This window comes from Nerophis ophidion, linkage group LG04 (genome assembly GCF_033978795.1).
Source record: "Nerophis ophidion isolate RoL-2023_Sa linkage group LG04, RoL_Noph_v1.0, whole genome shotgun sequence".
Taxonomy (NCBI): Eukaryota; Metazoa; Chordata; class Actinopteri; order Syngnathiformes; family Syngnathidae; genus Nerophis; species Nerophis ophidion.
Window position 1 is genome coordinate 59,377,390 of NC_084614.1, and position 22,498 is coordinate 59,399,887.

Sequence of the window (22,498 nt, forward strand, 5' to 3'; positions counted from 1 at the left end):
CATACATATGTATACATACATATATATGTAGATATATATATATATATATATATATATATATATATATATATATATATATATATATATATATATATATATATATATATCTTAAGACTTCTCTCCAAGCGAGTCAGAGCTTTTTTTCCTTTCACTCACGCACAGCAGCTAAGAAATATCCATCTATCTATCTATCTATCTATCTATCCTTCCATCCATCCATCTATGTGTTGGTGTGACCATAGAACAGTATTTTGCGCTAGAAACTGATTTTCTTGTATTCAGGATTTCAAGAGTTGGCACTAATAAGACAAGTTAGAGCTTTTCTTTCTGTCACTCAAACACTGCCACAACAGAAAGCCGCTGGAAAAAGTGTCTCAAAGGTTGAGCAAGTTATCAAAAACAAGTTGTGATTCTACATTTAAGATAATGGTGAAAAATAAATTTAGAGCTAATATAATATCATTTTTCATTACAATCTACCAGTGGAATAACTGGGGAGATTTCTGGAAGAGGCACTGAAATCCTGAAAACCTGCCCTACAACTATATGTCTCTTTTCCATATAGGTATAGGAAATCAAAAATAACCAGAAAAAACTGTCAGCACAGGTTGGGAAACTCAAAAACTCAATTTTTCCAAAATATTTCTCAAAAAAGCCCTGCGATGAGGTAGCGACTTGTCCAGGGTGTACACCGCCTTCTGCCCGATAGTAGCTGAGATAGGCACCAGCGCCCCCCCGCAATCTTAAAGGGAATAAGCGGTAGAAAAATGGATGGATGGATGGATTTCTCAAAATAGAACAAGAAAAACATGAAATTCAAAAGGTAGGAAAAAACAAAACAGCCATGTCCATCTGAGTGGACAATTTAACCACAAAGACCCACTCAGAAACAAACATACTGGAGGAACCAATAACCCCCCACCCACACACTATAACATCTCCCATGTGTGAATGCAGACACACCCAGTCGCTTGGTCTGGTCTAAAACCTACTCTGTAATCATCAGAGCCACTCAGGACAAGAAAAAGGGCATCGGATGGGAATTTAGAGTATTTCCAAAATGCCAGTTACATCAAGCGTCCTATATCACATATTCATGATTGAAACTTTTATTAGTAGATTGCACAGTTCAGTACATATTCCGTACAATTGACCACTAAATGGTAACACCCGAATAAGTTTTTCAACTTGTTTAAGTCGGGGTCCACGTTAATCAATTCATGGTAAAAGCAGGAGAAGCAGGATGACGTCGAAGAGTGCACTTGGCCTCAACTTGACTTTCGGGTGACACTGAAATATGCTCGCTGTCATTTTGATCCATCACATTCCATTATTAAAAAAAACCAACATATTAATGCACTGACAATGCATACCGCACATACACAAACATACACACTAGAACAATAAGAACATTTCATATTATGGTTATCGTGACAAAAATGATTTTTTTTAGTTGGATGGGCTCAAAAAGTACTTTATTGGCCATTTAAAAAAATAAAATAAAACAAAAAAATAAATATGCACGCTGTTAGAAATTGCACTATTTTGCATGTCTGATAGTGTTTTAGTCTTATTATTTCATCGATTATAATGGCTAAGCTTTTATTGTTTTAAATATTGGTTTGTATTGTCGCACTTTTAAGATTTTTAAAATTAAAAGTGCCAGACAAATAAAATCTATTAAAACATATATTGTATACATTATATAGTCTCACTATATAAATTGATATCGTATTATTGCCAGCCCTAATAGAATATTACCGAATGAGGATGAACGTAATGTGTTTTTCTCAGAAAAAAATTTAAATAAAATAAACATTTACCAAAAATGGGTGACTTTGTCAGGGTGACAATAGCAAAATCGCGACTATGATAGCAATTATTGCACATGCTGTAGCCTATCAAGACATTAAGATGCCAGGCATTTCTGGAGGTAAACTCTCAATGTCCTGCCTGTAATACCCCTGAGTAATGCATACTAAATCTAAAACGTCTGAGTCACAGACATTGTCCCCCCAAGGACAAAAACGTGTCTGATCCGTATCCGCTGAAGGCCACATCGCCCTGTAAATATAAAAATCTGACTGTTTTAATAAAGAGCAAGAACAATAGTTACGCTCTCAGCCCAAAGATGCTCGCACTCAGTCCACTGTACATTCTTGTCTGAGGTCATTTTTTAACCCTTTGCATGCTCGAATCATGTTTCAACTGCAAATTCTGAAGATCTCTGTTAAAGGTCAATCTTTTCATTATGTAAAACCTGCCTCTATTACTCCAATTAAACGTGACTCCTCATTATTAAGCGTTTTGATTACCGCACCTGGAAACTATGCAACAGCTGTAAAGAAGTAAGAGACCATGTATTGGAATTTTTCCAGCAGCTTCAAAGTCTATCCAAAAGTTGGAAGTTTTTGAAGAAGTGGAGTGGACACATGTGCAGCATGGAAAACTGTTCTTTGTGGCAAAAATGCAAGAAGATCCCCCAAAAGTGTCTCTTATTTTCCATCCATGGGCAAGGAAAAGTCTATTTCTGGGGGAAATGTTTTATATTTCATTAAACAGTCATTTTGCCTCACTGTGGGGACCGACTTGCCATGTAAACTTTATTTTGAGAGGGTCAGTCATCTGCAACGGATGTAACTGAGCTACTTTTATGACAGAAGAAATAAAGGTGGCAATTTCCTATTTGTATTTCAATTCAGTGAATGTTTCTGTAAAATAAGGCAGACAACGCATGACGTCAGCACAATAATTAACAAAAAGGCCGCAAATACAACTACAATCAAAAGTTGTCCAAAGTTCTTATAAATGGGTAGAAAAAATAGGTTGACAAGTGGAAGGGGAACGAAAAGTGTTTTATTAATCCTACCGCAGTAAAGCCCGTTCAAAACTGCAATGCCGCTTTTGCATTATTTGGAAAAAGTAAACAAAACCCATTACATGGGCAAATCAATGAAAAATCACATGTACTTTAGCTATTATATCTTTGGGGAAATGGTTCGGCCACAATATAAACTTAAATAGTGCCATTTTAGAAATACAACTGTAAATCTATAATGAACACGAAGCTTGAAGCGAGGCTAAATCACCATTATCTCTGCTGCAGAAATGATGTGGCCACGAGGCTGCTAAAACCAACTAAAACTAATAAAGGACATGTTGACTTATCGCTAGGGATGTAATGTTATCACAATTTCACGGTACGATATTATCACAGTATTAAAGGCCTACTGAAACCCACTACTACCCACCACGCAGTCTGATAGTTTATACATCAATGATGAAATATTAACATTGCAACACATGCCAACACGGCCTTTTTAGTTTACTAACTTGCAATTTTAAATTTCCCGGGAGTTTTTTCTTGAAAACGTCGCATAAAGATGACGTGTATGCTTGACATCACGGGCTGTTAGGAAATATGAGCGTTGCGCACACACACAGCTAAAAGTCGTCTGCTTTAACCGCATAACTACACAGTATTTTGGAGATCTGTGTTGTTGAATCCTTTGCAATTTGTTCAGTTAATATTGGAGAAGTCAAAGTAAAAAGATGGAGTTGGGAAGATTTAGCCTTTAGCCACACAAACACACAGTGATTCCTTGTTTAAAATTCACGGAGGTGAAACTTTATTATGGATCACAGCGAACATGGATCCCGACCGAATGTCAACCAGCAGGTTTTGATGAGAAAATTGTGGTAAAAAGTCGCTTCTTACCGGAGATCAGCTGAGCTTGTGCCGCCCATAAAGCTGCCGTCGACTTCCCTGAGACACTGCGCGTCAACACACCCGTGGACACACCCCTCTGACTATCAGGTACTGTTAAACTCACTAAAACACTAGCAACACAATAGAAAGATAAGGGATTTCCCAGAATTATCCTATTAAATGTGTTTAAAAACATCTGAATTCGTCCCAATGCAATCGCATTGTTTTTTCTTTTTTCTAGTGCGTCGCTATCAATATCCTCAAACACGAACCTTTCATCCTCGCTCAAATTAATGGGGAAATTGTCGTTTTCTCGGTCCGAATAGCTGTTTTTGTTGGAGGCTCCCATTAAAAACAATGTGAAGATGTGAGGAGCCATCAACATGTGACGTCATCGTCTGCGACTTCCGGTAGAGGCAGGGCTTTTCTGTTAGCAAACAAAAGTTGCGAACTTTATCGTGGATGTTCTCTACTAAATCCTTTCAGCAAAAATATGGAAATATCGCGAAATGATCAAGTATGACACATAGAATGGACCTGCTATCCCCGTTTGAATAAGAAAATCTCATTTCAGTAGGCCTTTAAGGCCACGGTACGATACAATTATGGTATATGTCCAAGAAAAAAAATTATTTAAAAATGCTGTAGTGTGTAAAATGAAGTGGCAGGAAAGTTTAGGATGAACACACTTACTCTAATTAAACACAAACACAAACTGAGAACAATGATTGCGATTTTTCTCTCCAAAATTTCGGTTTTGCGATTTTTAGATTTTATACATAAAAATGCATAAAACTGCAAACATAACGAGTGAAGAAAGACATGTTACTTTTACACTGCCTCAAGGTGCCACACATTAGAAAAATATGTAATAATTTACTGACAAAAACGTTTGGCTTTATGCAGACAGACTCAGATCTTTTGTCTACATTATGCTCTTAAACTGAAGAAATATTGGATAAAAACTATACAGTGTTTCAAATATAATCATAATCCATCCATTCATTTTCTACCGATTGTCCCGTTTGGGGTCGCGAGGGTGTTGGAGCCTATTTCAGCTGCATTCGGGTGGAAGGCAGGGTACATCCTGGACAAGTCGCCACCTCATCGCAGTATAATCATAATACATAATAATAATACAAATAGCCATTTAGGCGGATATAAACTTTTATTTATCACTTCTGTAGATTTGTTTACCATTGTACTGTAATTGGAAGGTGAATAACTTTATTATCCTAAATGAATAAACAATCAAAAAATAAAATGGGCTTATTTCGTTAAGCAAAAATGTAACCTAAATAGATATTGAACATCTTTAGTGCATTTTTTTCCCCAGTTGAGATCGGACGTTGTTTTTTTGTTTAGTGTTATCATGCGATCACAATGGCTATTTTGCTCGTTTGGCGGTGTTGATGGGCTCATATTGCCCATTCGATTTTAAACTGAAATATTCCCACAATGGAAAATTTGGCTTTGTAATGTAATTTTTTCCTCCTAATATGTGTTACTTTGCGGCTCTCTGTACTGTGAGTGTGTCACTGGCGGCACCTCGCTCTCGTCTCTGCAGAGACAAAGTTTGTTAATGACTGATAAGAGGGGTCACTCCATCCATCCACTTTCTACCGCTTATTCCCTTTGGGGTCGCGGGGGTCACTGTTGCCTATCTCAGCTACAAACGGGCGGAAGGCGGTGTACACCCTGGACAAGTCGCCACCTCATCGCAGGGCCAAGAGGGGTCACTCTGCTCAGTTAATTCCACTGTTTGAATAAACACACTCAAGTGATGAGAGCAATGCGCAAAGATGTCTTTCTTTCTATTTGAAGCGAGAGATGAACAAACACCAGGCTCAATTCTGATTGGCGAAAGTGGCTGTCACTCAAATGCCGGTGACGGGGTAAATAAATAAAAAAAACCTCAACCTATCGTGGTTATTAACCACACTAATTAAAACTCAATGTCGATTTGATTTCGAATAATTGTGCAGCCATAATGGCAGGTATAAAAAAACAGTAACCTATTTATTATTAACCATCTGCAAGTGACTTACGCTATTTTTAAGTTGAAAAGGAATGGTATTTGTTTTATAGCCAAAATAGTTTATTAAGTTAAGCTCACGACACAGTAACCTGAATCATTGAAATGGACATTGGCCAAGAGTTGGTGGGCAGCCGAGGGTTGAGTCAGCTCTCTTGGTTGCTTTGTTGGGTCTGCTCCTGTCTCTGGCCATGCTCCCCTCACCCCAGCAGACGATGGCGTGGAACACCGTAGAGGCCACCACAGTGTATTTTTTTGGGTGTTTTTTTGTTGTTGTTTTACTTTTGTGGCTGTGTGTAGAAGTGGCTGGTTGCATCAGCTCTGCTCTTTTAATGTCTTTAATGTCCTTTTTGTACTTTGATGTTTCCCTCTTACACACATGTTTATGTGTGCTATGGCTATGAGTTTTTTCTCTCCCTTGGCTTCAGTCGGCCCCCTTCTCCAGGGGCCCAGGCTTAGACGGAATATTGTTTTTTCTTGGTGACTTTGTATCTGGAAGTAATATGCAACTATAATTATTTGTTCATATTGACATAATTAGTGTTTTAGGTGCAATATTGTTAACTTATTCAGTATCTCCAGCTATTGCGCTTAGCTGTTGTGTAGCTGCTTGTGCCAAGTAGTCTATTTATTTTGTCAGATTTTGGAAAATAGCACTTTTGCGCAAAATAAAAATGTCCCCTGCAGTATATAAGCAACTCTAACGCTTCAAGGAAATGACGAAACATTTCGCCCAATTGTCATATGCCGCTCGTGGTTAAACATCAGCTGTTTGGACCATCTGTGTTGATAGGAAGTGGTGACTAACATCCTGTTGGACCCCGGGGCTGACTCTATTTAGTGTTACATGTCTTACGGTATGAATACGTTCTTTCAAGTGTACGCAGTGATGACCTGAGCTGCCTGTAAAGTAGCAGGATATGATCGCGAGGAGCCTGACGGGAAATTAAGAGCGAGCAATAAGAGGAGATGAATGACTAGGATGCGCGTCGTTAGGCAGGCCAGCCGTGTGATGATGTCATGACTACTGCCTTGTCTCTTATCACCAATCGACAATAACATTACATGCACCTATTTTTCTCCAGAAAAAATAAATACTGGCATGGAAGCAGGAGTTCAGAACTTCCCATTACAGGTTTAAACTACCGTACAAAATTATATGTCTTTACACTATACTAATTAGCATTTTGGCCTGAGAGTAAAATACAAGCTCATGTTTGTAGCTGGTTTTTTTTTGCGCGTAATCTGATTAGAGTTAGTCATGTATGGCATGTGTGTAGTTAGTTGTCTTCCCTGGAGTTCTGCTCACAGCCTAAAGAGGAAGGGAAACTAGGACGCGAATGTGATTCCCTCCTTGCACAACATGGCCTGCATGACGTTTTGACAATGATTAAGACATTTCTGTGGTCATCGCACATCCATCACTGGAAACTTTTCTCACCACATTATAAAAAACAATGTCCTTAGTGACGGAAATGTAGGCAGACACTAATTACAATGCTGAAAGATATCGCTCACCTGCAGGTCGAAAAACTTGCTGTAGCGTCTGTAAATGATTTCCGTGCTGCCATCGCTCCAGGACACTTTGATGATGTAAACCTGTGGGACAAAAATACAAACAAAATTTGATATGGCTTCCTTCCCAGTCCATTTACACTACTTCCTGTTCAACAGGAAGTCATTATTCTGCCAGGTTGCTGCTTGTTCGTTTGTGCGGACTTACTGTACGATATCAATCCCATGTCACAAAGGATGACTGGACCTTTTGAAAAGTAGGTAGGGATGTTCGAATCAGGGTTTTATGCTGCCGATGCCAATTATCGATTAGTGAGATCAGGCGATAACAATACCGATCACATGTAGTATGGTGTGCTATTAACAGTGTAACAATATCAACACAATATTTAAAGTAGTTCTTTATTCTCTTTTATTAGTCCTATTCAGTCAATAGTACAAAATAAGTAAACAAAACTAGAAAACTTTGGTTGTTGTCCCCACAGTCATCCTGTATCCAGACTTATTCCCTGAGATTGTAAACATGAACATAAACAACAACAAAATGGTTTACTAAGTGCTTATTTCTAGGCGTTGTTTAAAGCTTGCTTAGCTGTTAGCTTAGCTTTTAACATGCCTGCACATGCTTTGCCTCCCATGTTTACCATGTATCGCCTCATCCTCCAGTGATAATAATACTTGATAACGCCACTTAAGATACTAACAGAGTTTATTGATTTTAATGGGACCTACTGGGCAAAACAAACTTTTTCTACCTATCGGTACTTGTTATTGTGTATTTGGGATCTCCATAAATTCCGAAAATCTGAAATCAAACCGTGGATGCATGGCGGAGATATTTACAAAACAATCTTGCCCTCTGTCATACTTCTTTTAAACGTTTGGATTCTGCTCATTTTTTGTTGTTTTCCCAAGTGTGACGTCAGTGGATTATCTGTATATGAAATGCTTTGCCCGATTGCGCCATTGTAGTCTGACGTTGTAGTCAATAAAGTACTATCCATCTATCTATCTATCTATCTATCTATCTATCTATCTATCTATCTATCTATCAATGAGCTCTTTATTTTTCTCTATCCTCTTGTTGTGGGGCAAACTGGCTCGTACATGCAAATGCATCCTCCGCTGTTGCCATTTCTAATAAAAAGTAGCGTATAGTTCGAACTTATATCTGTCAGTGGACTCGCTGTGGAAGCACTAAAAACTACAATCTGAATGACGGGGAGAAGTGAAGGCACGTAAATAAGACCACCCACAAAACGGCGCATCCTGAAAATACTGTCAGAAAACGGCGTGAAGATGGTCTGTTAAACATAATCTATGCAACATTTTGACCAAAAAAAACTGAAATGCATCAAATGTAGACCAAAGGGAAGTATTTTAAATGTGTGAAAAATCATATGACACATTTATTGGAGGTGATTATTGCATGGTTTTTGGAGACACAAAATTAGCCGCTTGTCAGTCAGACATGATCGGCACTTGTGATTGGCATTAAAAGGTACCTGAAAACAAATTAAAGTAATATAATGTATTGTAGCCTCCAGTAGTCACACTAAGTCTGACACTTTTTTTTTAAACTTTTATTGCCGATATTATGTTAACAACCGTGCACACACTTCTGTCATTGTGCTTTGTTCCAAGACACACAACAACACTTCCTCATTCTCCGCCGACATAGTTTGTTCGCAATCATGGGAACAATACACATCAATAATACACGGACATAAACTTTCACACCAGCAGGTGTTGACAGTAAGAATGGATATATATATAGTGTGGGATTTGCACACTATTGACTTGTAATGCACCAAAAATTCCTCCACGGTAAAAAAACTTTGATCACTGAAACAGTGCTGCCGAAACTGGATGCTGTGACGACGTAGGCAATGCGCACGGGGTTGTCTGCAGCGAAGGCAGCTACTCCCTGATGTGGACGTACTTTAATACAAACCCCGTTTCTATATGAGTTGGGAGATTGTGTTAAATGTAAATATAAATGGAATACAATGTTTGCAAATAATTTTCCACCCATATTCAGTTGAATATGCTACAAAGACAATTTATTTAATGTTCAAACTGATAAACTTTTTTTTTTTTTTTTTCCAAATAATCATTACCTTTAGAATTTGATGACAGCAACACGTGACAAAGAAGTTGGGAAAGGTGGCAATAAATACTGATAAAGTTGCGGACTGCTTATCAAAAACTTATTTGGAACATCCCACAAGTGTGCAGGCCATTTGGGAACAGGTGGGTGCCATGATGGGGTATAAAAACAGTTTCACAAAAAATGCTCAGTCTTTCACAAGAAAGGATGGGGCGAGGTACACCCCTTTGTCCACAACTGCGTGAGCAAATAGTCAAACTGTTTAAGAACAACGTTTCTCAAAGTGAAATTGCAAGAAATTTAGGGATTTCAACATCTACGTCCATAATATCATCAAACATCAAAAGGTTCCGAGAATCTGGAGAAATCACTCCACGTAAGCGGCATGGCCAGAAACCAACATTGAATGACAGTGACCTTCGATCCCTCAGACGGTACAGTATCAAAAAACGACATCAATCTCTAAAGGATATCACCACATGGACTCAGGAACACTTCAGAAAACCACTGTCACTAAATACAGTTTGTCGCTACATATGTAAGTGCAAGTTAAAGCTCTACTATGCAAAGCGAAAGCCATTTATCAACAATATCCAGAAACGCCGTTGGCTTCTCTGGGCCCGAGATCCTCTAAGATGGATTGATGAAAAGTGGAAAAGTGTTCTGTGGTCTGACGAGTCCACATTTCAAATTGTTTTTGGAAATATTCGACACCGTGTCATCCGGACCAAAGGGGAAGCGAACCATCCAGACTGTTATCGACACAAAGTTCAAAAGCCAGCATCTGTGATGATATGGGGGTGCATTAGTGCCCAAGGCATGGGTAACTTACACATCTGTGAAGGCACCATTAATGCTGAAAGGTACATACAGGTTTTGGAACAACATATGCTGCCATGTAAGCGTAGTCTTTTTCGTGGATGCACCTGCCTATTTCAGCAAGACAATGCCAAGCCACATTCAGCACATGTTACAACAGCGTGGCTTTGTAAAAAAAGAGTGCGGATACTTTCCTGGCCCGCTTGCAGTCCAGACCCGTCTCCCATCAAAAATGTCTGGCGCATTATGAAGCGTAAAATACGACAGCGGAGACCCTGGACTGTTGAACAACTGAAGCTCTACATAAAATAAGAATGGGAAAGAATTCCACTTTCAAAGCTTCAACATCTAGTTTCCTCAGTTTCTAAACGTTGATTGAGTGTTGTTAAAAGAAAAGGTGATGTGACATAGTGGTGAACATGCCCTTTCCCAACTACTTTGGCACGTGTTGCAGCCATGAAATTCTAAGTTAATTATTATTTGCAAGAATAAAATAAAGTTTATGAGTTTGAACATCAAATATTTTGTCTTTGTGGTGTATTCAATTGAATATGGGTTGAAAATGATTTGCAAATCATTGTATTCTGAGTTAGGCGCCAGCGGCCCCCGCGACCCCAGAAGGGAATAAGCGGTAGAAATGGATGTATTCTGTTTATATTTACATCTAACACAGTTTCCCAACTCATATGGAAACGGGGTTTGTATATCCAGCATTTGCCCTAGATTGACAAAATAACTGATGTGGTGAGGGCGTGGTCACATGACATTGCAGACAATTTTCATAATTTGCTATGATGAGATTTTCTTGAAAAAGGTTACAAAAATGTATACATACATTTAAAAACAAATCTGTGTTGTTAATAATTAGTATTGCCTTATATTTTCATTATATATTGTTTTGCTATATTGTCAATTGTTGCTGCTTATTGTACAATGTACTTTGTTAAGAATTTTTTAAGTGCCCTGAGACTTTTTGTGATTTTTCTATTCATTAAGAACAACTATCAACAAATTTAGCATGTTTTTCTGGTTTTATTATAGAATGTACTGGGGTTTAGAGACTCTGCTTCTGTTCCTCGATGTCCCCGATGTAAAGCAACCTGCAGCGAGCATGATGACACACTTGCTCTGCACTGCTGCTCCAGTTGGACTTTCTCTCCTTGAAAGCCGCCACGGTGCTCTTCATATTTTCACATTTCGTAGATCGCTGTCTGCCGGTATATCTGAGATATATTAAAATGACCTCCACATTGCAGACATGCTTACTACCCTCCAGACAATCGAATGCTTCTTGTTTACTTCATCACAGCATCCGGTTTCGGCAGGGCTGTTTTCGGTGATCAAAGTATTTTTCGTATCCATTCATACTGTAACAACCTGCAGGTGGTAATGCTTTTGGGTCGTCTGGTTTTGATTTAATGTGAATATTTTCCATGATCCCAAACAAACCATGAAAAAGTGTTGTTGTATGTCTGGGGAAGCGCGGAGACGAAAGTGTTTGCGCGGGAGTGAATATGTGTTGGAATTGTGCCGGTTGTTATACTAGGATTGGCAATAAAAGTTAAAAATAGCGTCAGACTTTGTGTGGCTTCTTCTGGAGGCTACAATACATTATATTACTGTAATTAGTTTTTTCGTACAAAACCCTTATTTTTAAGGAATGGTGGCTATGCTGCGGCGATGCACCCCAATTAGTTACATTACGGGGAAAACCTGATATCCAAAATGAATACGCAGACAGCAATCTACAAAATGTGCAATATGCAAATATTAATAGTACAATGGCGACTTTTAAAGAGAGAAAGTGGAGCAGCAGCACAAAGTAAGTGTGATGCAGTGATGGGGAATCTACTTGGAAAATGAAGTAAGCTAAGCTACCAATTACTCTAGATTAAATGTAGCTAAACTACAGGGGAAGCTATCCCCAGAAAATTGGAGCAAGCTATACTACAAGCTACACGGCAAAAGTAGGTTGCTACATCAAAGCTACATTTAACTGCATTAATATTTATGGGCCCACATGTATAATGCTGCATTAATATTTATGGGCCCACATGTATAATGTGTCCTGAGCAAGACACTTCACCCTTGCTCCTGATGGGTGCTGGTTGGCGCCTTGCATGGCAGCTCCCTCCATCAGTGTGTGAATGTGTGTGTGAATGGGTAAATGTGGAAGTAGTGTCAAAGCGCTTTGAGTACCTTGAAGGTAGAAAAGCGCTATACAAGTACAACCCATCAATGGTAAAGTAACTGAGAGTGAACAATAAGGGGCCATTAATATTAAATATATATATATTATATATAGTCGCGATCAAAAGTTTAAATACACTTGTAAAGAACATAATGTCATGGCTGTCTTGAGTTTTCAATACTTTCTACAACTCTTATTTTTTGTGATGGAGTGATTGAAGCAGATACTTGTTGGTCACAATAAACATTCATGAAATTTGGTACTTTTATTAATTTCTTTACCACTTTTGACGGGTGTGTGGGGTCATTGTCCTGTTGGAACACCCAACAGTGCCTAAGACCCAACCTCTGCGCTGATTATTTTTGGTTGTCCTGAAGAATTTGGAGGTAATCCTCTTTTTTTATTTTCTAAAGCACCAGTTCCATTGGCAGCAAAAAAGGCCCAGAGCATAATCCTACCACCACCATGCTTGACTGTGGCCATGGCGCCCCTGGGATGAAAGGCCTCACCTTTTCTCCTCGATTTTTTTTTTAATTCAACCCGATTCTCAATTCAAAGTCTATTTTTTTTTCAATTCAACACAATTCTCAATTCAAAAACGATTTTTTCCCGATTTAAAAGGATTCTCTATTCATTCAATACATAGGATTTCAGCAGTATCTACCCCAGTCTGCTGATATGCAAGCAGAGTAGTAGATTTTTTTAAAGAGCTTTTATAATTGTAAAGAACAATGTTTCATCAACTGATTGCAATAATGTAAATTTGTTTTAGCTATTAAACGAACCAAAAATATGACTTATTTTATCTTTGTGAAAATATTGGACACAGTGTGTTGTCAAGCTTATGAGATGCGATGTAAGTGTAAGCCACTGTGACACTATTGTTCTTTTTTTTTTTAATTTATAAATGTATAATGATAATGTCAATGAGGGATTTTTAATCACTGCTATGCTGAAATTATAACTAATATTGATACTGTTGTTGATAATATTCATTTTTGTTTCACTACTTTTGGTTTGTTCTGTGTCATGTTTGTGTCTTCTCTCAATTGCTCTGTTTATTGCTGTTCTGAGTGTTGCTGGGTCAGGTTTGGTTTTGGAATTGGACTGCATTGTTATGGCATTGATGTGTATTGTTTTGTTGGATTGATAAAATAAAAAAATAAAATAAAAATGAAAAAATGTTTAAAATGAGAATCGATTCTGAATCGCACAACGTGAGAATCGCAATTCCAATTCGAATCGATTTTTTTCCCACACCCCTAATGATAAGTATAAGTATTCTTAGTATTAGTATAATTAGTTTTTATAATAACATTTTTTTAGCCTTTTTGAAGAACATGTATGATTCATAGCAGATAATGCAAATTATATGATGGTTTCAAGTTGGCCACGCCCATAACCACACCCCCACTGCACAAGTATTTTGCCAAGCTGGGGTAAACGCTGGAGTCCTATATTTTTTATTAACATTTGCACCAGAGAATGTGTACAGATAATTCCTCGGCACGTGTGACAACACTGCACACATTGTTTTTGTTTTTTTTGTGCAAATCCGCTATTCAACAAACAGCAATTCAGCTCATTAACTCTGGGCTTGCAGCTTGGCAGAGAAGCAACAAAGTCTTAATAAATAATTTGGACAAAGACCTGCTGCTATGTTTATGTACATTAGTTGTACTAAAGTATTTCTGTATCTCGCCTAATAAACTTGACCTAGTGGTTAATTATCCTCCATAAAGGGTAGCACTGACCGTAAACTCCTTGATGACGGCCGCTGGCCAGTCACTCCTCAGCTTTACTCATCCTTTAGTGGTAACTTAAGTCAAATACTACAATGTAACTGTAAAATGTGTGCAACTGCACAACAGGGTGCATAAAAGCGTCCGGTCAGCAAATTTGGAGAGAAAAGGCACAGACGGAAAACAGCTCTGCCAGAGTGTCTTTCCAAAAACACACATTCTTTGGCTCTTTAAATGCAAACAAACATACGAACATGCAGCGGGGGCCATCAGAAACCGACCCCTGCCGCACCTTTTTTGGCAGTATGGCATAATCACTGCTGGTCCAATGATGTCATGCAATCGTACGACCTCCACACTCAAACAGAAAAGAATGGTGAACGTTCTATTGATCAGGGCGATAAAATGAAGCTTTGTCTTTTGGACATTCTTGTTTCCCACACAGGGAACCATTCAAGATTCCAACCTTTTTTTTTTTTCCTAAATGGCGACAAACAAAACTGAATCAACTCTTCCTAAAGTTGTTTGCGAAGTAAATAATGCTGATAACTTCACAGTGAACAATGATATTCAATACAATAGCTGCTAAAAAGCCTTTACAGGGATAATAATGTGAATGGACACTATTAATAATATTATTGTATTGACCCAAATACACACTCCCAAAAGCTTGAGAAAGAGTGACTTCTCCCGGAGGTTTTCTTTTTGTCGCTCACATACACACTCAACCACCTGTACAGTAGTTAGGAGAAAAAAATCCCCTTTTGTTATTAAAAAGAGAGTTTTCAAAATAAAAATCAGTTTTTCAATGGGACTTGAAAAAGAGGGGTTGTCTTATACGGTTGTCCACCACCATATTAAGCTTCACTCTATTGCTGACATGTTTTAGTTTTTTTAAGCATATTCTACAAATCCCGGGGCTAAATTAAGCATATTCAAGCATAAAAAGGCTAAATAAACTAAACATATCAATACAGTAGAATTGGCCATTAAAAGATTCTAAACTAAGCACAGCAGACTGTTCAGTATCATGGCTAATGATTGGCTGTAAACAGGTTTTTTGTACTCCAATTATGAAAAAAATTTGATTTATAATGAATCATTGACATGCACCTGGGGATAGGTTGATTGGCAACATTAAATTGACCCTAGTGTGTCAATGTGAGTGTGAATGTTGTCTGTCTGTCTGTGTTGGCACTCGATTAGGTGGCAACTTGTCAAGGGTGTACCCCGCCTTTCGCCCGATTGTAGCTGAGTTGGGCTCCAGCACCCTCCGCAACCCTAAAAGGGATAAGCGGTAGAAAATGGATGGATGGAAGGGCATTCCTAAAATGCGGAAAAACATTTTTCCAATTTCAATCAATCAATGTTTATTTATATAGCCCTAAATCACTAATGTGTCAAAGGGCTGCACAAACCACAACGACATCCTCGGTAGAGCCCACATAAGGGCAAGGAAAACTCACCCCAGTGGGACGTCGGTGACAATGACAATGATGACTATGACAAACCTTGGAGAGGACCGCATATGTGGACAACCCCATCCCCACCCCCTTTAGGGGACGGAAAGCGATGGATGTCGAGCGGGTCTAACATGATACTGTGAAAGTTCAATCCATAGTGGATCCAACACAACCGTGAGAGTCCACTCCAAAGTGGGTCCAACACAGTAGCGAGACTCCCGTCCATAGTGGAGCCAACTTCAGGCCCCTAACCAAATAACAGTGATAAGCGAGGGATTACTGTATTCAAATATGTCTTATACTCGAGTTATATTAAAGTGCACTAATCAAAAATGATTCATAGTACTAAATATTTTTGTCAATGTGTTAGTTTGGTGCACCATTAAGTGTTTAATAAAGAGAAGAAGGAAGAAATATGGCAAAAGGGGCTCGAGTTGTATTCAGGTCAATACAATAATATTCTATTGAGAAAACATTGTGTTAACTCGTCAATTGTTTTGGTTGGTAAAGCATCACTTTAATTTTAAGGTAAAAGAAACAAATTCAAGGAAAAGGAGGTGTCATCTTATAATTAGGGACATCCTTTATTTGGGTCAATACTGTAGTGTAGTTTTGTTGTTCTTTTGGGGAGTTAGTGATTACAAATGTATATATATATATATATATATATATATATATATATATATATATATATATATATATATATATATATATATATATATATATATATATATAAATATATATATATATATATATATATATATATATAAATATATATATATATATATAATATATATATACATATATATATATCTCGATTTTTTTAATTATTTTTATTTTTTATTTATTTGTTTATTTTTTATCAATCCAACAAACCACTACACAGCAATACCATAACAATGCAATCCAATTCCAAAACCAAACCTGACTCAGCAACAGTCAGAATTGCAATAAACAGAGCAATTGAGAAGACACAAACACAACACAGAACAAATCAAAAGTAGTGAAACAAAAATGAATATTATCAACAACAGTATCAATATTAGTTATAATTTCAGCACAGCAGTGATTAAAAATCCCTCATTGACATTATCATTAGACATTTATGAAAAAAAAAAAAGAACAATAGTGTCACAGTGGCTTATCAATCAATCAATCAATGTTTACTTATATAGCCCTAAATCACTAGTGTCTCAAAGGGCTGCACAAACCACCACGACATCCTCGGTAGGAAAACTCACACCCAGTGGGACATTGGTGACAATAATGACCCAGTGGGACGTCGGTGACAATGATGACTATGAGAACCTTAGAGAGGAGGAAAGCAATGGATGTCGAGCGGATCTAACATGATACTGTGAAAGTTCAATCCACAATGGATACAACACAGTCGCGAGAGTCCAGTCCAAAGAGGATCCAAGACACAGCAGCGAGAGTCCCGTTCACAGCGGAGCCAGCAGGAAACCATCCCAAGCGTAGGCGGACCAGCAGCGCAGAGATGTCCCCAGCCGATACACTGATGCATTGCATCTCATAAGCTTGACAACCCACTGTCCAATATTTTCACAAAGATAAATAAGTCAGATTTTTGGTTCATTTAAAAGTTAAAACAAATTTACATTATTGCAATCAGTTGATAAAACATTGTCCTTTACAATTATAAAAGCTTTTTTTTTTTTTTAAATCTACTACTCTGCTTGCATTTCAACGGACTGGGGTAGATCCTGCTAAAATCCTATGTATTGAATGAATACAGAATCGTTTTGAATCGGAAAAATATCATTTTTGAATCGGGAATCGAATCGAATAAAAAAAATGAAAAAAATCGACATTGAACCGAATCGTGACCCCAAGAATCGATATTGAATCGAATCGTGGGACACCCAAAGATTTGCAGCCCTAATATATATACATACACTTATATATATATATATATATATATATATCTATATATATATATATATATGTATATATATAAAGAGAAAAAATATATATACAGAAATATATGTATTTATTTATATATATATATACATATATAATATATATGAATATATATATATAAAGAGAAAAAAAATATATATACATAAATATATGTATTTATATATATATATATATATATATACATATATAATATATATAAAAAATATATATATATATACATATACATATATATATACGTATTTATACACATATACATACATACATATATATATATATATATATATATATACACACATATATAAATATATATGTATATACATACATATACATACATACATATATATATATACATATACATACACATATATAGCAGAAAAACAGCCCCAAAGCTTCACAGTAGGTGTGGTGGTCTTGGGATGCAACTCAGTATTCTTCTTCCTCCAAACATGACGAATTGAGTTTATACCAAAATGGATATATGGATAATACAGCAGAGGATTGGGGGAATGTCATGTGGTCAGATGAAACCAAAATATAACTTGTTGGTATGAACAAGGATTCTATATTCATTCAATACATAGGATTTCAGCGGGATCTACCCCAGTCTGCTGACATGCAAGCAGAGTAGTACATTTTTGTAAAAAACTTTTATAATTGTAAAGGACAATGTTTTATCAACTGATTGCAATAATGTAAGTTTGTGTTAACTAATAAAGGAACCAAAAATATGACTTATTTTATCTTTGTAAAAATATTGGACACAGTGTGTTGTCAAGCTTATGAGATGTGATGCAAGTGTAAGCCACTGTGACACTATTGTTCTTTTTTTATTTTTATAAATGTCTAATGATAATGTCAATGAGGGATTTTTAATCACTGCTATATATATACATATATATATATATATATATATATATGTATATATATATATACATACATAAACATTTATACATATATATATATTTATATATACATATAAATATATACACATATATATACATATACATATATATGCATATATACATATATATATACATATCCATATACATACATACATATATATACATATATATATGTTTTTATCTCATCCCCATCCCCAGTGTATACCTGTTTCTCTCCTTTTTTGTAAGGGGCGCCGGAAGTTGGCAGACCCGTCCGCAATCCTGTTCTGTATCCCTAAAATTTGTCTGATCTTGAATGGGATTGTGCGGAAAATGTTAATTTCCCCTCGGGATTATCAAAGTATTTCTGATTTTGATTCTGATTCACAAACATTTCACATGCCTGATAGTACAACAAAATGGTTTGTCAGTGTAGGGATGTACAATTTATTTAAAAGTAAAAGGAGTCTCATATTTAGATTGTTTTGAATACCGGTCAGTGAGGTATTGTACAGTACCATATGTTTATTATTGTTAAGAATGTATTATTGTTAAGAATATTGAGTTTAGTTTTGCCTGGAAGTATTCTACGAGTTTTGTTTATTTTTTGTTGCTGATCTCCAACTAAGACGTCCAGATGCAGGGAGGTCATTTAGGTCACACCATGACACATTTAAATGCATCTCAAAGGCATTCAGCACGTTTTCAATGTGCCACTCCTAAGCAAAAAATCTCACGCCAAACTTTAATCACGTAAACCTTGTAAAGTGTTTGTTTTCACTTTGCAACCTAATCGACTCTATTTTCCTGTTAAACAAATCGATAATAATCCCTTTTCTGGATTAAAAACCACAATGCGAGCATCTGCTAGATACTTGTAATCTGATCCCGTCTTTGTTTTTACTTGAACAGACAGGAAAAAAGGAGGTAAAGCAGCCGCATGACCTCAATTTGTTGAATATTTAAAGCACCGAATGCAATTAAAACGAGTCTTACGTAGTGTTTGCTGGGGTTCCTCCGTTTTTGGACATCTTGCACGGTCACTTCGAGCACGGTCCTCCTCGGCATGATGTCCTCCTTTTTCACTGGGTCTCCTCCAAGAAGATCAACCTGACGTCCTCGGAGAGACTGTTATGTTTTCGTACAGAAAAGTTTGTTCAATGATGACTCTTGAGACATCCGAGAAGTGGTGCCGCTATTTTTCCGCCCCACAGCAGATTGTCCGTATTCCTCGTCCCACGTCAGAGGACCCAGAAGAAGTTGAAGACTTCCTAGTTTTTCCTGCCCAGTCCCGATGACGATCTCCGAACACTCCCAGCCTATCCGGCTCGCCCACCGCGGCAAGTGGGACAACCCACTCTGTCCCTTGCTAAACACTATCCTCTGTCGGCCATTCGTGCTCATTACATCTTAACTGTACATGTGGCACTTTTATTACACTGGAGCGGATGCTATAGTAAACAATGACGGGGGTTTTGCTACTAATTTATTAAAATCGTATTGGATTAAATATCAAGTACAAATGTTTTTCATAAATATTGAATATTTAATAGACAAGGTGTCCAACGTGTGGCTCTGGGGTCATTTGCAGTCCTTGGCTCGTTTAAGATTAAAGGCCTACTGAAATGAGATTTTCTTTTTCAAACGGGGATAGCAGGTCCATTCTATGTGTCATACTTGATCATTTCCCGATATTGCCATATTTTTGCTGAAAGGATTTAGTAGAGAACATCCTCAATAAAGTTTGCAACTTTCGGTGCTAAGAGAAAAGCCCTGCCTCTACCGGAAGTCGAAGACGATGATGTCACATGTAGATGGCTCCTCACATATTCAAATTGATTTTAATGGGAGCCTCCAACAAAAAGTGCTATTCGGACCAAGAAAACGACAATTTCCCCATTAATTTGAGCGAGGATGAAAGATTTGTGTTTGAGGATATTGATAGCGACGGACTAGAAAACAAAAACAAAAAAAAAACGGATTCCGATGTTTTTAGACACATTTACTAGGATAATTCTGGGAAATCCTTATCTTTCTATTGTGTGGCTCGTTGTTTTAGTGAGTTAAATAGTACCTGATAGTCGGAGGGGTGTCTCCACAGGTGTCTTGACGCCAATGTCTCAGGGGAGTCGACGGCAGCTATGGACGGCACAAGCTCAGTTTTTCTCCGGTAAGAAGCGACTTTTTAACCACAATTTTCTCACCGAAACTTGCTGGTTGACATTCCGTCGTGATCCATGTTCGCTTGACCGCGCTCTGATCCATAGTAAAGTTACACCTCCAGGAATTTTAAACAAGGAATCCCCGTGTGTTTGTGTGGCTAAAGGCTAAAGCTTCCCAACTCCATCTTTCTACTTTGACTTCTCCAATATTAATTGAACAAATTGCAAAAGATTCAGCAACACAGATCTCCAAAATACTGTGTAATTATGCGGTTAAAGCAGACGACTTTTAACTGTGTGTGTGCGCAGCGCTCATACTTCCTAAAAACCTGTGACGTCTTGCGTACACGTAATCATTACACAACGTTTTCAAGACGCAACTCCCGGGAAATTTAAAATTGCAATTTAGTAAACTAAAAAGGCTGTATTGGCATGTGTTACAATGTTAATATTTCATCATTGATGTATAAACTATCAGACTGCGTGGTAGGTAGTAGTGGGTTTCAGTAGGCCTTTAAATGATAATAAGAATTGGGAGGCAATTGAGAAAAAACACGTAATGTAAATAGAAAAAGTTGAAATGTTGATACAAACAACTCTGTTTTAAACAGGCTCATCTTAAAAATTATATCAATACTTGACAGATTAGAGCAAGAGCGTCCAACTCATTTTAGATCGGGGGAAACGTGGAGAAAAATCGACTTAAAGATAAAGTTAAAGTCCCATAGATTGTCACACACACAATTTGTGTGGTGAAATGTGTCCTCTGCATTTGACCCATCCCCATGTTCACCCTATGGTAGGTGAGGGGAACAGTGAGCAGCAGCGTGCGCCTCGCTCAGGGATCATTTGTTAGTTTAAACCCAAATTCCAACCCTTGATGCTGGGACAATGGGCCCCATTTTTTGTAGTCTTTGGTATGACTTGGCCGGGGTTTGAAGTTTGAACTCACGACCTTCCAGTCTCAGGGCGGACACTCTAACCACAAAGTCACTGAGCTGGATTCCAAGTGGGCCGGAATGGTAAAATCACGGCACGATTACTTAAAAATAAAGACAACTTCAGATTATTTTCTTTGTTAAAAAATAGCACAAGCGCATTCTGAAAATGTACAAATCATAATGTTTTTTTTTGTTTTTTTTTACACTTACATGTTGCGGTTAATAGTATTCTATCTTTATTTGTCATTATTTAAACTTTCTGAATAAATTATGTGATAATGTTCATTAGTCAACTCATTGGTGTTAATTTTCAATCTTTCAAGATAAAAAAAATAATATTCAAATCAAATTACAGAATGTAATTTATGTTGTTTGCTCATTTTCCTTACCCCCGCCTTCCACCCGATTGTAGCTGAGATAGACACCAGCACCCCCCCGCTACCCCAAAAGGGAATAAGCGGCAGAAAATGGATGGATTGATGGGCTCATTTTCCTGGACTGGTGCACTAACATTAGGTGTTTTTTGTTGTTGTTGTTTTTTACATATGTTGCATAATCTACAAAGATAAAAATAATTGCTATTGCGACATCAGTGGACACATTTAGAACAGCAGTTTCTCTCATTCAAATGTTTGGCTCATTTTTATACTTAGCAAACTCATCCCGTGGGCCAGATGAAACCAGATTGCAGGAGTGATACGGCCCGCAGGCCACACGTTTGACACCCCTGGATTAGAGTGTGAACACTGATTTTACCAAATTCAACTTTTGAAAAAAAAAATTAATATTGAGATTGCAAATCTGTTTTTTATTAGCTGTAAGTATCAAAGTGATTATTTTCCTCTGCGTGAAGTAAATCAATAGATCAATGGTTCTCCAACTTTTTTCTACCAAGTACTACCTCAGAGAACCCTTGGCTCTCCAAGTGCCACCATAATGACCAACATTAAAATACAGTAGCATAGTAGCATAGCATAAGTATTCATGAA

At 37.3% G+C, this 22,498-nt stretch overlaps 1 protein-coding gene across 3 annotated transcripts in view; it reads right to left on the reverse strand.

Annotated features, from left to right (window-relative positions):
• Nucleotides 1-19,719, reverse strand: part of sh3pxd2b (SH3 and PX domains 2B) — a 69,420-nt gene extending 49,701 nt beyond the window's left edge. For 2 of the 3 annotated variants that reach the window (XM_061898610.1, XM_061898608.1), the window contains exons 1-2: nucleotides 19,403-19,719; nucleotides 7,263-7,343 (exon numbers count right to left, since the gene is read on the reverse strand). In XM_061898610.1, the coding sequence (XP_061754594.1) occupies nucleotides 7,263-7,343; nucleotides 19,403-19,474 (153 nt within the window). In that variant the 5' untranslated portion in view covers nucleotides 19,475-19,719. The remainder of the gene's footprint in view (nucleotides 1-7,262; nucleotides 7,344-19,402) is intronic. The other variant, XM_061898609.1, reaches the window with a different exon arrangement.
• Between the last annotated feature and the right edge of the window lie 2,779 nt (nucleotides 19,720-22,498).